The 14,055-nt window shown below is 40.1% G+C and overlaps 1 protein-coding gene across 1 annotated transcript in view; it reads right to left on the bottom strand.

The window, feature by feature from the left end:
• Nucleotides 1-11,311, bottom strand: part of adamtsl3 (ADAMTS-like 3) — a 149,481-nt gene extending 138,170 nt beyond the window's left edge. The window contains exons 1-2 of the mRNA XM_080520951.1: nt 11,062-11,311; nt 8,551-8,651 (exon numbers count right to left, since the gene is read on the bottom strand). Coding sequence (XP_080377077.1) covers nt 8,551-8,610 — 60 coding nt within the window. The 5' untranslated portion in view covers nt 8,611-8,651; nt 11,062-11,311. The remainder of the gene's footprint in view (nt 1-8,550; nt 8,652-11,061) is intronic.
• Between the last annotated feature and the right edge of the window lie 2,744 nt (nt 11,312-14,055).

The following is a 14,055-nucleotide window of genomic DNA, read 5'->3' as shown; positions in this document are numbered from 1 at the left end:
CTGTCTTTCACCATTTTTAGCTACTGACACTTCAACTTTCATTGCATTTCAACATTTAAAAGACTAAATGACTGCAATTCGTCTCAGTGGTGATAAACAACCCCAAACCAACTCTATGCAGTACAGCTTGTATTTACTTCCTCCTGAAAAGATTTCTAAAGTCTGCTCCACTTCCACTATTTTCAACCGTCATGGGACTTTGTTCGACTACTTCATATTCTACATCACACAACAAAAGCTTTTCTACTGGCATACCTTTCATATAGATTATACAGAAATGTGATCTGACACCAACAGGTGCTACAGTTACCTGCATACCTTCAGGTAAAATGATACAGTTCATGTATTGACTCTGCTGGAACTGCAAGTCCTGGAAAATGAGCACAATTTTTATCTCGAGCCAAAGTTTTAAACAGTTGATATCTGAAAACAACTCGTATCCACGGAATAGCTCAAATATAACAAGGCTGGCCTTGTCAGATGTCTGTCTCTATTACTGCTGGATCTTGACCTCACTAATACCCCCAAATGAAACCAGATTGAATCCAAATTCAATAGAAAGCCTGTTCCCTGAAAATGTAGATAATTACCAGTCATTTCATAGGAAAACAGTGTGCACACATGAGAGCACATTGTCCTGAGCTATAATTTGGACCTGAGCTTCGGTGGCATCCCCAAGACCTTCAAACTACACGTGATGTGAATCTTCGACAACAACATTTTCCAGAGTTGCTCTTTTGGATTGATATCTGGTGATTCTGGGGGCCATTTTAATTCAATAAACTTATGATAGCATCAAGAGAGATGTGGGGTGATAGATTTGCTCTATGAAGTAGCATTTGAAAATGGTGCACGAAACTCAGAATCAAAGCACATGATAAATGGTCAGCCACAATACTCAGGTTTAAACTGGTCAGTTGGTACCAACGGTGTGGCAAGAAAAATACAGTTTTGAGTGAAATTTCCAGTAATCTCAGCTGCTTGAGACTCAACAGAACAATCATGCTGATTCACAGTAACCTTTTGAGAACCTTTCTTCTGCATTCAGATGATCACTTTGACCCGGCTCTGTTGTCACATCACTGCCAAATCAGATATCTGCAGTCAACAGTTGAGTAAATATACCCAATGTAATCTTGTAGCCAGAAAGAGAATAGAAACATAGTCCTTATAATTCACTTAGTATGTAATCAATCAGTGGATGTCATAACATTTTGTCTGGCTGTTTTGGCTTTCTTCAACTTTCCAGAGACATGTTACATTTGGTTATTTGGTTACTTTAAATTGACAACAGCTGTAAATCAAAGTCTATGTAATTGTCTCTGTGTGCTAGTCTTCTGACAATGCCAGCTCGATCTAGTGTGACAATTGCTTCCAACACAAAACTACTGTATGCAATTTTTTATCAAAGATGGAAAGACGCATTAAAAACTCAACAGGAAATGTTGCCTCTGACAAATTCTGACAGCGTGTAATGATATTTGGACATAAAACCTCTGGCAGTGGTGACAGTCTCTAACGGGCATGGCATCCATGGCATCTTTGGCATCCATCAAGAGCAAAAGATGGTCAAACATGTACTGCTGGGCTAAAACGGGGCTGTAAGGAAGGTTCGATTTCTGTAATAACCCAGAAAAGCACCTCAAAATACCATTTTTAAATTAAATAATATAGGCCCTTCCTAAAGGTTCATAGTGAGAAATCAGTTTTGGTACAGTGAAAGTAGTTACCTGTAGCAGTAGCTTCAAAGCATTACCATAAGTGTTAGTTTGTGAAAACATGGCTTGCTCCCTGTCCAGCTCAAATTCAGGTATAATTTAACAATGTTTGGCCTCAACAAGCCCGATGTAGAAGCCCTTACTGTTTGCTGTGAATCTGACACTTTTCCTTGAGTCCAACCAGTATTTATTTGTTTACTCAGATTTTGTGAATGCTGACAGTAAGGAACAATTGAGTCTGAGTCAAAATGCATGTATTATTATGTATTTATTTTATTCAATTATTTCCTAATTTTATCATTTTCAAATGTAAGAAAATTCTTTTCTTGTCCAGGATTCATGATTCAATGGGTATTTATGCATTGTCTTGTTATATATGGGTCTTGTTAGGTCAGGTTATCATCAGTTTGTTGCAGATTTTAATCCTTTCCATTTGATGTTACTTCTGACCACATCGATTTGTATTGTTCTTGGCTAGTAGTGTTGTCGACATTGTACTTCATGTTCCTCTCTACGCTGACAACAGTTCTATTAGCCCTCACATCCCTCTGTATAAAAATGGCACCTTTAGTCCTATTGTTAGTTTGCTTTGTTTGTTTTTTTTTATTGCATGCCATGTTTGACTTGCTTGTACATTTTGTCTTAGCTACATTAGGTCTATATATAGTTCAAACTATCTGGTATCACCATCATCCTGGGTCATGTTTGTCCCTGCTCTTCTGACCCTGACAGGCCGAAGATGGTGGCTGCGTGCAGGACTCTCACACACCACTGGTAGAAACTTGGTTTCAGTGTGCTGTTCAAGATCTCAGTATCAGAAGATGATCACTCAACCAGCTGAGTGTTAGAAAACTGTGAGTCACTCTTGATTGCACATCATGTCACGTCTCAGTTTCATCAATACTGCATGTAGAAGATGAGAAGTCCGTATGAAAGAGTTGGACTCGTTAGAAGGCACCTTTGCCAAAATAAAGCTGAGGGTGTAATTTATCTGTCTTTGAGCAAGGTAATATAATTAGATGTTGGATAAATAATTCACACTGAACAAAGGCCTCTGGGTTGTACTTGAAAAGAAGCTGGCGTGTGAAAAGCTGCCCTCCGAGTGAGGAAAGCCTCATATAGCTGGAAGATGTTCAACTTATTATCGAGAGATGCCTCCCTGATATTTCAAAAATATAGTTTTACCCCTCTCTCTGTCTCTCTTTCTCTCTCTCTCTCTCCCCGACTAGTTCAATGTTTGCAGTTTATATGCTTCATGTACGGCAGCATAGGCTACCTTGACATTCCATGTAACTCATCACAGACATTCTTAATAACTCCAAATGGCCCTGAATATAAACCATTTCTCTCTGTCTGCCTCTGTGGACTGTTTTCCTTCGACAACTCTCCGCAGTCCCTCCACCTCTGTCATCATTTCGACACACAATGGCAACAGCAAGCTGCATTCCTTATGGCCATACCTCATAGCTGGTTGGCATCACAGACAATGCTGTTTTCAGAGTGGGGCTCGGTGATTCCGTGCGGTTGTTGTTTGTGAATACAGGGGAAGAGGAAGCTGGTGCTGGTGAGGGTGAGAGTGAGGTGGTGAGGGGCAGCGGGGCGAGAGAGGTGGAAAAAGTCAAGGCTGGTAATGATGATGGGCTGTATTTGAACAGCTGACCCCGCAGAGAGGTTGAGGGATGACAGGAAGAGGCTGGCACCAGACAGCCAGGAGGAGGAATGCAGCTCTTGGCTTTGTCCTCTCCCCTGCTTCTCGTTCACGTTCTCCTTTACCACTCACCCATTTCTTATTTCTCTGCTTCCTTCCTGTGCAGTGCAACCACTAATAGGCTTTGCCCTTTTACTTCCAAAACACAATGCTGTGAAATATCAGCCACAAAAAGGGGGTATGTTAGGTCAAACCCAAGCGAGGGAATAAAAAGTCTGAGAGCCGGCTGAGGTCAGTGCTCTAAATCTTGCAGCATGTCTAGGAAAGCCGCCCGACAATAAAAGGCAATCAGGCGTGATTGTGATCCCACATCTGCTTGTGATAATCTGCGCGGCTAGCCAAGCGTGCACCCTCTACCAACAACACCCCCATCTCACGTACGCTAAACCCCAACCCCACCCTCCTTTTTGTGCATTGTACCCAAAACATTCCTGTACCAGATCTGAACGCAGCAGGATTCTCCATTACAACTAGTAAACAAAACTGTTTACCAGCTTAAAAGCGTAGCTCGTGTTGAGTATTCATAGTTTGACTCCGTGTCCTGCACCGGACCACGAAGCAGGTCCACCAGCTTGTTTTTAACAGTGCTGCATCAGGCTACATGGTTGTCTGTATATGTTCTGCTGAAGGCAGCATCAGCCCACACAACAAACTTGCTGTTTAGTTTCATCCTATTGGTGGGTAGTAGGCGGTAGTGAAAGATGATCCAACGATAGCTACAGAACAAGAGAGGACATTCATCTTTAATATTGTTGGGAATAGGCAATACACTGAGGGTAAATTAGACTATTTTCAGTCAATTAGGCCTGTATATATTTCAGGATGAAAACAGATCAAAATGTACTTCATGCCTCTGGCTGAATGTCACAGTGATGATGTCTTAATGTTGGAAGGTCTCATGGCTTCTTTTTGAGCTACATCACTTATAATAAAGCCAAAGTACTTTCAAACAACAGATGACGATCCTTCAATAGAAACCTCCTTTCACTCTGTTCTCTGGATAAATCTCCGACCTTCAAGGCTGCAGGGTGACAGCTCTTTAGAAAAGCTGTTATGCAGTGAAACTCACTTCTCTGTCTTTATTATAGTTGACTTAACTGTGAGTTTTCAAAGACATCACTGCAATTGTAGTTTCCTTTAGTCCTGACAGATACATATTAATAATTTAAAAAAAACTAAATAAATTAAAAAAACTTACTTTGTTCAGTAAATGTACTCACCACCAGATGCTTCCTTTTCAAATGGTGTGGTTTATATTGATTGCCGACTTCTGAAAACCACTAAATAACCACTGGAACAAATCTGACACCTGAGGATGGATGACTGAAAACCTGTTTTTTTAGTTGAGTAGATTTGGATTGAATAACATCAGGACAGGTGAATAAATAGAGTCAGAAGCAGGTTGATATTGTAGATTTCAGTGTGTTTTAGTTCAAACTAGATGAGGAAAGATGTAGGAACCCTGTGGTTACATTCAGTGGTGCCAGAGACATGTTACATTAATTGACACTTGTTGATGTGGGACTATCTCACAAACATCTTGTTTAAATTTGATTCAGACTTAAGGTATTGGTTTTTTTATGTAGTTTCTACACTTTATATCTGAGGCAAATTTAAATCCTAATATCTTTGTTATTATTAAATAGGCATATTAATTGGTATCAACCCTGGGCCGTACAGAGGTGTAGTGGTCCATACTCTCATTCCACATCAACAATCCAGCAGGTCCAGTTTTGGTTGATTGATTTAGGTGTAGAATTGCATGTTTTGCCTGTGTGCATGTAGTTGTTCTGCAGGCACTGTATGAGGTGAACTGGTGTCTTGAATAAATGAAAAACAACAATTATCCCAGCACCCACTTCCTAAGAGGAGCAGTCGATGTGTGTGAAATTGAAAAGTTTTTAAATGGTCTAATGCATGCACCAGCTTCAGCAATGCTCCATCAGCAGGTCTGCGTTATAGAGAGAAATCAACCGATGATATGCTTGTCTCTCATTCTCTCATACTGTGAGCATCATCTCATCTACTTTACTGTCATCTTTTATCTTAGAAAACAGCGTGTTGAATCACTTCCAGCGTTCAAATATCTGATTTTTTTTTTTTTCCAAAAAGAAATGGAGCGCGACGAACCAACTATGAAACAGACCTTAAAATAATGAATAAATCACAGTAGCTTTTTCACAAAAAGCACTGAGTAACTGTTCTAATGCCCACACTGCTCTGGTATTCACACAGCTGATGGGAAATGGTGATGGTAAAGGTGCACGTGTGTGACTCTGTTTAGAAACCATTAATTCCATATAGACTGAACATATTTTCCACCACCACCACTCACAATTTTTAACAAAAATGCATTTAGAAACTATCCAGATGAACCACGTGTATGTTTGAAGTTCATGATGAGTGTGAAAATTATCTTTTTTTTATACATACTGTATATATTCAATAATTTGTGAATCAGTTTGTCTTTTTTGATATAACTAGACTTCTGAAGGCTCAATCTTTGGGTCATACTGATTATTTATGAAGCAGAATGTTAAGGAGCATAAAGAGGCTCGGATGATGGGTTTTACCGAGACCATCGTTAAATATTTACATATCAGGCATACATTTCATCGACCTCATGACAGGGAAAAAGTTCTGGCCTGTTCTGATGATGTACAGATAATCTTGTTACAGTTCAGGAGCAATTAAAAAATGAACATGAAGAAACCTGACACTAAGTAATTAAAACATGTTTCAGGGAAAGTCCATTTACAACTCATCTGTACACTGATCGGCAATAGAGGGGGAAAAAAGCTAAAGTGTGATAACCGTTATTGGGTAACATATATTTCAATGGTCATGACTGACTGGTGTGTGTATATCAATAGAATCCCAAATGTCCATGGTTTATAAATACTGGAAAAATCAAAATCCCTCCTGAACGAATCACATGTGTAGCAGCCGCACGGAGCGACACCGACAGGATGCAACCATCACAAAAGCCGGGCTGTCACTATGTGGCACGGTGGTCGTATCTGCCAGACGTACTAGAGTGACATGTTGTTTTTGCCACGCGCCACCAGCAGCATACCAACGTGGTGCCAGAGTGACAATCAGCGAGTGACACTAATACAGCAAAGTGTCCATCAACTCGCCCGCAGGCCACTTCACACATGAAGGCCTCAACAGAACAAAACTTAGATAAGAACATAAAGACATGACGGTGGTAGTGGTAAAGGCATTGTGAGGACAAAAGTAGAAGCGGGCAGTACAGCAGTAATCCTGTTATATCATAGTTTCAATATTATAAAATATCTGGAATTCTAAGCAACAGTTTTGTCTCATGTGTCAAACCTGAAATTCAAATAAGAGAAGAAAGATCCTCAAAAACATGTATTTTAATCACCGTAAACAAGTTGTTAGATGGTGGCAAGAAGAAACACATTACCATCATTAAATCCTTTTTACTCTGATAGCAGCACTATGTTATAAAATGGTACAAGAGCAACAAAAGCTGGAGCCTTTGATAAATAATTAGGATAAACGCTGACTGGCATCATCGTCTTCAACAATCATATTTTAGTTGTAAAACTGGGGGGGGGAAATGTATCTGTTGTAGCAGCAGGCAGGAACTACAAGGACTCAGAAACACCTTCAGAACAGTTTGCTCCTGTGTAATCCCCAGAATTAAATCTGTATCATGCAAAGAAGAGGAACACAGTCCAGGAATTTCTCTGAACAAAAGCTTGTTTGAAATGGAAATTGGGTAAAATAGAAGCACAGGATGAATCAACATGTGAATTTTCCTACAGATTAAACAGAAAAGGGACAATACAGCTTTTATCAGCGCACATTTCAAACCGGCAGCCGTGATGCTATGGAGTTACATCAGTCCCTCACATCCAGTCAACCCTGTTTCATGACACATAATTCATGATTCACTCAGTATTCATGGCAAAAGCATGGCTTCACTCAAGAAGGCTCTGGACTGTTGGGAAGTGAAAATCCTACATTAGACAAAGATGGAACATTATTCTTCTTCCAAAATGCCCAGAGATTGATTGACTCTGGTTTCAAGACGAGTGGATGTGGCACAGTGAAAAACATATCCCTGTCCCAGCTTTTTTGAGATGTGTCGTTGCCATCAAATGAAATTACTTCTATTCATCAATTTAACCATAATTAAAAAAAAAAAAAAGATATTGCATTTTTTTCATAAAAGCAAAAAATAATATTGGGAACTGAAGGTGGGAAATGCTAAAAACATTTTTAGCGTGAAATAACGTGACACAACAGCTAAAATGGCGTTATAGTGAGGTAAACTCTGAACCACCTGTACAAACCTTAAGAACTAAATACTCAGTCCACTGAACAATCGATAGTAAACACTGCCAGGTTTGAAGTCCCTCGCCTCCTGAAAATAGCTGGAACACATATTCCCTGCTTCCCTGAAGGACTCGGGCCTCACGATCTTGGGTAACAAAGTAAAACTCAGACTAAAAGCACATCAGTGGGGTTGTTTTGTTTTGGGTTTTTTCCTCCGGCTAACGTTGCGGCCAGTGCCAAATAAAGATCTCTTTGCTGAGTTGATGGTGCAAAACACCAGGTCCACAGCAGCCTGTTGTCAGGGATTAAGTAGCTGCTATATTTGCCAGAGAAAATCCTGTGCTCAGTATTGCTTCATATAAGGAGGTGACATTCAGCCTTGCTCTCACGCACACACATACACACGCACCCAGACACACACACACACACACACACACACATACACACACACACACACAAGCATATACAAAGACTCCAGCCGACTCTGCCCCACAGCCTTTCGACCTGTACAAACAATTTGATTTGGATGGGAACCGATCAAATTAAGCGGCGGAGCTAACTCAGTGGGAAGTCGGAGGCTGGGAGTGCAGAGAGCGAACCCCAGCCTGGTCACTCTAATTGGATCCATGTGAATGTGATGATAAGCTGTGACTATCAGCCGACTGGCAAAAATCTATTGTGAATACTCATAAATATAAAGGACTCGTTTGAAGACGAGAGTGACACTGCACCTGAGCTGCAGGAAGGTGCTGCTCGGCGGCGGGATTCACCTCAAAGGGTGAGGTGAATCATTCATCCATTCATTGTCATTACCTGGACAGAGCGGAGCAGCAAGAGGACGAGGACGGCCCTCCTGAGAACGAACGACTCCATCTTCTCCGAGTCCACGTTTCTGTCGAAGTGTGAGCTCCAACCTGGAGGGGAAGAGAGCGCGGCACGTGAGTGTCCCTCTGCAGCTGCTCACTGTTTCACTCGGAAATAAAACTGACACCGAAGTGTCATTTACAACCAGACTCTCGGGGCCGGATCTACTAAAGGGGATTAAAAACGGGCGCAAACGTGTCATTGTGTGCCTGACAGCCAGGCAAAACAACACCACTCTCTATTCAGTGCATTTGCTTTCATAAACATGGTATATCGGGCATGTGTCCCAGACAAGTTAATGCTAATTGATTCAATTCGCTATGTCTTGTTTATGATTGCCTCCGTTCTTCTTAGAGATGCTATTGTATGTTATTGTGGTGGACAGAGACGTTTCTGCAGCTGGCTAGCCACCACTCTTGTTTGCTTGATTTTATGACAGGGTGTTTGCTGGATTGTAATTTAAACATTTTAAAAATTGCCTTTGGGGAAAATCAACTCATTGTGTTTACCTTTCTTGTAACATTTCACTTTGTGCACGTGGAGACTCAATGCTCTTTTCAGTCTCTCCAGGCAAACAAATACAGAAAAGATATAGTTTCCAGAAGATCTCACTTCAACACTTCTGTAATCATGACTACAAAAATTACTTTCTATTTACTCTCCCGAAAACACAATCAAGGATCAATCAACAAAGAAATCCCCCGACTGGGAAAATCACATCAACAGTTCAGTTCATTCAGCAAACAAGTACATGAGTCTCACATGAGATGTGAGACATGACAACGTTTTCAGGTGAAAACGAAAAACTTTGGGTGTCGACTTATACAACAACTGTGCTCGGACCCCCAGAAAACACATCTTTTTTCAAAATTGGGGAAACACAGTAACTAGATCTATTGCACATGCTCAGTAGATGGACAATAACATCAATGTTTCCTCCAGAGTGTCATGACTCACAGTACATATTCTCCTGGGACTTGGAAGTTTATAGTTGACCGTCTTTGTAATAATGATCCAACTTGGTCGTCTGTCCACTAGAATGACTGTGTTCTCCCATTATTCATCTTTAGAGCGGATTGGTCTCTGTCTGCATGTGCATGTAGTTTCAACTATGCATTTTCAGTTAAAACATCACCTAAACAGAGCCTCAGAGTTAATTTTGACAATACTGAATGAAGCGAAAGGTTACAGGACTCAGTTACCATTCATCTACTTCAAGCCGGACCAGTGGTTCTCCAACTTTTAACTTGTCTGCAGAATATGAGGGGAAATAGAACTGAACAACAATGGAAAACTCCAGTAAACTTCTGGGAACTTACTGCCAGAAGTTACAGCATTTTAGTAACATACTGTTTTTTTAATCATCGCATCATCGCAGAGAGAGTGCAATATAGGACATGTAGATCCGAATTATGGGTTAGGGTTAGCCTAACATTATGCATGAGTACATGTTCTTTCTATGCAAACCTTATTTGAAAAGTCAAACAGTTAACTCCAAGACAAACAATAATAATCCACGAAATATGAAATAAAATCAGAATTTTGATTGAATTGATAGAGCATTAAAGTGGTCAGAGCTAGCTTCTTGCATACTATCTGCTTTATATTCTTATATAACTGTCAATTATATTTCTTTGAGCCTGAGCCACTTCAATAATTGGAAATTTGTGATTGACATCTTTCATTTTCACACTAAATAGATTATCAAGCAGACTGTGCTCCGACTCTTAGCAGCCAGTGAATTAATTTCAAAAAATTGTAAAAATGTACTAATAATTTGATTTTAACCACATTTGAAGAGGATATCAATTGTAAGTCATTTGAATGTGCTAATTGGTCATTTCTTAATGGCCATCGCTTAATTCATGTGAGAATTATTGAATTACTGAATTATTTAATGACCTTTGAACAGGCTTATAAACCAAACGTCTCATACATCTCAGGGGTGTACTTTTAATGAACACATTAATCGAAAAACATTCACTCACAAAGCACAAATGCAGGCCCAGAAAAAGGTTCTTCAAACAGGAACATCCTGCAGTGCTTGAGCATCAGCAGGGGGCTGATATTACTGCACAGGTTGCGTATGGACCCCACCTTCGTTGGGAAAAAACAGTTTCACCCCCCCCCCTCCCTCATTCAGCCTGATAATTCCAAAATGCATAATAAAACAGAAAGCGTGGGTCCAGTAAAATGTCCGCGCAAAGGGACGCACGTGTGAGGCTTAAACCTGTGTGGATCAGGTGTTTGACGCGTGCGCGCGATTGGAGATCATGCGAAGTTTCTAAGTTGTGTCATGCGTCGCCTGCACCCAAAGGCTCTCTCGGCGGGTTCTCCGCGTAATGCGCATCAGGAGAGCCGGGATCGGAAGAACTGATCCCGGTGACACGCAGCCGTGACGGACGGCAGCGGCTGAATTCTTGACTGTGTGTTTGTGTGTTGAAGGAATAAACAGCTCACCTCCTGACGGGGGAGACGTCCTGCGCTCCCTATGCGCTCCTGCCGAGACGCAACATCAGTTATTCCACAGTCCGACTGCGGTGCACACGCGCCCCGCACCACGGACCTAAAACACGGGGACGTCCCAGAAGAGAGCGGAGGGGACCGGAGTGACCAGAAGACCAGAAGACCGGAGGACCGGAGGACCGGAGGACTTGGAGGACTAGATGGAAGACCAGAGAGAAGCGCGCACCGGTGCTCTCTGTCTCCGGGAAAAGTCTCTCCAGCTCCTGGCTGCGCGCTGCCCGTCTGCCGCCCCAACACACACACACACATCACACACACGCACACACACACACGCACACGCACACAAAACTTGGGACCATAGTCAAGTGACTCACACACACGCAGCTTCCGCGCAAGACTTTCAATGTAAAGCAGATGGGCTTTACAGATCAATAGAAACGTATAAAACCTGAGTTTTCTTCAGCTTCTATTTGATGGAAATGAAATGAATTTGCACATTTAACAGATGACTTAATTGAAAACGAATATGTATATCAAAAAAAAGAATTTTTTATATTTTTTTTCCTTTGCGATGTTATGGTTTTAAAGCAGACAGAGAAGATCAACCTGCTTATATTTATATGAAACACCTATTGTACACGAAATAGGAATCTTCATCCTGCTCAGGTATTACGTGTACTAGATATTTAACTGTTTATAAAAAAAAAAAACATTGTCAAACTTCCAAAACTTTTCATAGACAAAAGTTTATACATGTATGTAGCAAATACAAGCCATAATAGCATGATCATTCGGTCATTTGATTTGAAATGGAATCTGAGAAGTTCAAGGTCATGCTCACATCGTGGGATTCCCATTTATTTCATTTGATCATATTTAATGTCTACAGGTTGGCTCAGGTCGCTTTACATTTTGACCACGTGAGGTTTGTGTGCCTATTTTATATTACTTTTCTGTTATATTCTACATTTTACTTCTATTTCATTCTATTTCATTCTTTACTATTTATGTAAGTGTTTGTCATCAGCCGGGCTTCATGAACAGAATTCTGTACCAGGACATTTCAGAATATGTAATGGTATTGACAACTGGAAGGTAAAGTAGGCTAAATCTGGAGCATAAATGTTACATATATGTATTCACACCAATCATATATACTGTCTGTAATATCTTCCTAAATTAATGGACTTTCAATTTCAATTGTGATCGTAATCATGATAACAGGCCAGCTCCTGATGTTGGATGTCCTTTCATTATATCAATAGTTGCTATGTTTGGTTGGTCATTTTATTAGTATAAAAATAAAAACAAAAGTCATTGATCATTAATATAGTACTGTAACATCTCAGAGTAGCAATAAGGAAATGGTTTGTTTTATTTTATTTTATTCTATTTTATTTTGGTTCTATTCTATTCTACTCCATTCTATTATATTATATTTTCCTTTTTATTTATTTTATTCTATTTAATTCGAGTTTTACTGCGTTTATCGCACTCACTGTTTGGCTGAAGTAAACCTTTAATTGTGAAGGGTCTCTCTCCGGGTTTCCTGTGAAGTTCTGGTTGCGTTACGAATCTCTGAACACAGAGGAGCTGACATTAAATAATTTAGAAACTTACCATCAACACTGATCAAATATTCAGTCATTTTGCGACAGGGCACACTCTCAGTGTGGGACAAGGATCACTGGTGGATTTCATAAACCAAATTGCACTAAAACATGCAGCAACAAGTGTCATTCTTTTGTAACGTAGCTAGAAATAAAAGGTTTCCGGAACATGATTTGTGTTTGTTTTAGCCTTTTAAAATATAATGAAGCTAAAAATGTGACAAATTGCCAATTGTGTCTTAACATAATGCAAATCATTAAATAAGTTGTTACGTTATTGAAGTTGTATTAAAACATTTTAATGTGTAATAACTGCAGTCAATAATGTAATAATACATAGACAGGACTGGCTTTTTTTGGAAACAGAAGACTTTGTTTGCATATCTCATTTGTTTGCATTTCATGCAGTTTGCTAGTTAAATATAACTATAGTGGATGGCCAAATCATCATATTCAGTCTTTTAGGAGACATACCCGACAGCACACCATCTTGATTATGGTTGTGAATAGGTTTTTACTCTTTTATTACATTATTGCCTTTGTTCCATTTAATACTGCTAAAATTATTACATTAACAGTTGGTGATAATCATGGAGTCAGTATTATTTCTAGTTCATGGGTGGGATATATTAGTCAGCAAAATAGTTTTTTGTCCTCAAATGTGCTTAGAAAGCTTATGGATGCAGTCTAATCCAACAGACCGTCGCTGAGATTGCTTTGTATTTATCATGTGTGTGGGAGAAAAGGGGGCACACACAATGTAAGTCCATAATGTAATGGATGATAAATGTATTGTTCCCCATCACAGACAAAGAGCTTTTCAAGGATTCCTCGAAGAATGGTTTCAACAAATGCAGCTTGTTATTTGAAATTAAGCTGTGAAACCCATTTATGTTTTAAACCAATGGTTGAACAATGATATATTCTGGGTATAATAGAAAAGAAATTGAGAAACATCACCATTAGTGGGTTGGAAACTCTTGTGGGGTTTTTTTTGTAGGACTTTCATGTTTTGGTCTGTGTGTGATTCCAGAATACTGGAAGAGTTGAGATTTAATAGTTCAAAAGATGTGACGCAGCAGAGAGCTTTCTGCTCAACCCTACAGGTATCAGGAGGGGATCAAAGTGTGTGTGTGTGTGTGTGTGTGTGTGTGTGTGTGTGTGTGTGTGTGTGTGTGTGTGTGTGTGTGTGTGTGTGTGTGTGTGTGTGTGTGTGTGTGTGTGTGTGTGTGTGTGTGTGCGTGCGCGTGTTCCAGCCGTTATTATGAGGTGAAGAATAGAAGCTGGCACAGTATGAGAGAAGTGATTTGGACTCATAAGAACATGAGAGAGCTTCAGTCAGCAGAAGACCTCGAGGTCCTCAGCTGTCCTAAACACT

This window comes from Blennius ocellaris (assembly GCF_963422515.1).
Source record: "Blennius ocellaris genome assembly, chromosome: 1".
Lineage (NCBI taxonomy): Eukaryota > Metazoa > Chordata > Actinopteri > Blenniiformes > Blenniidae > Blennius > Blennius ocellaris.
The sequence above is the reverse complement of the archived record's forward strand: the minus strand, read 5'-3'. Positions and strand labels throughout refer to the sequence as shown.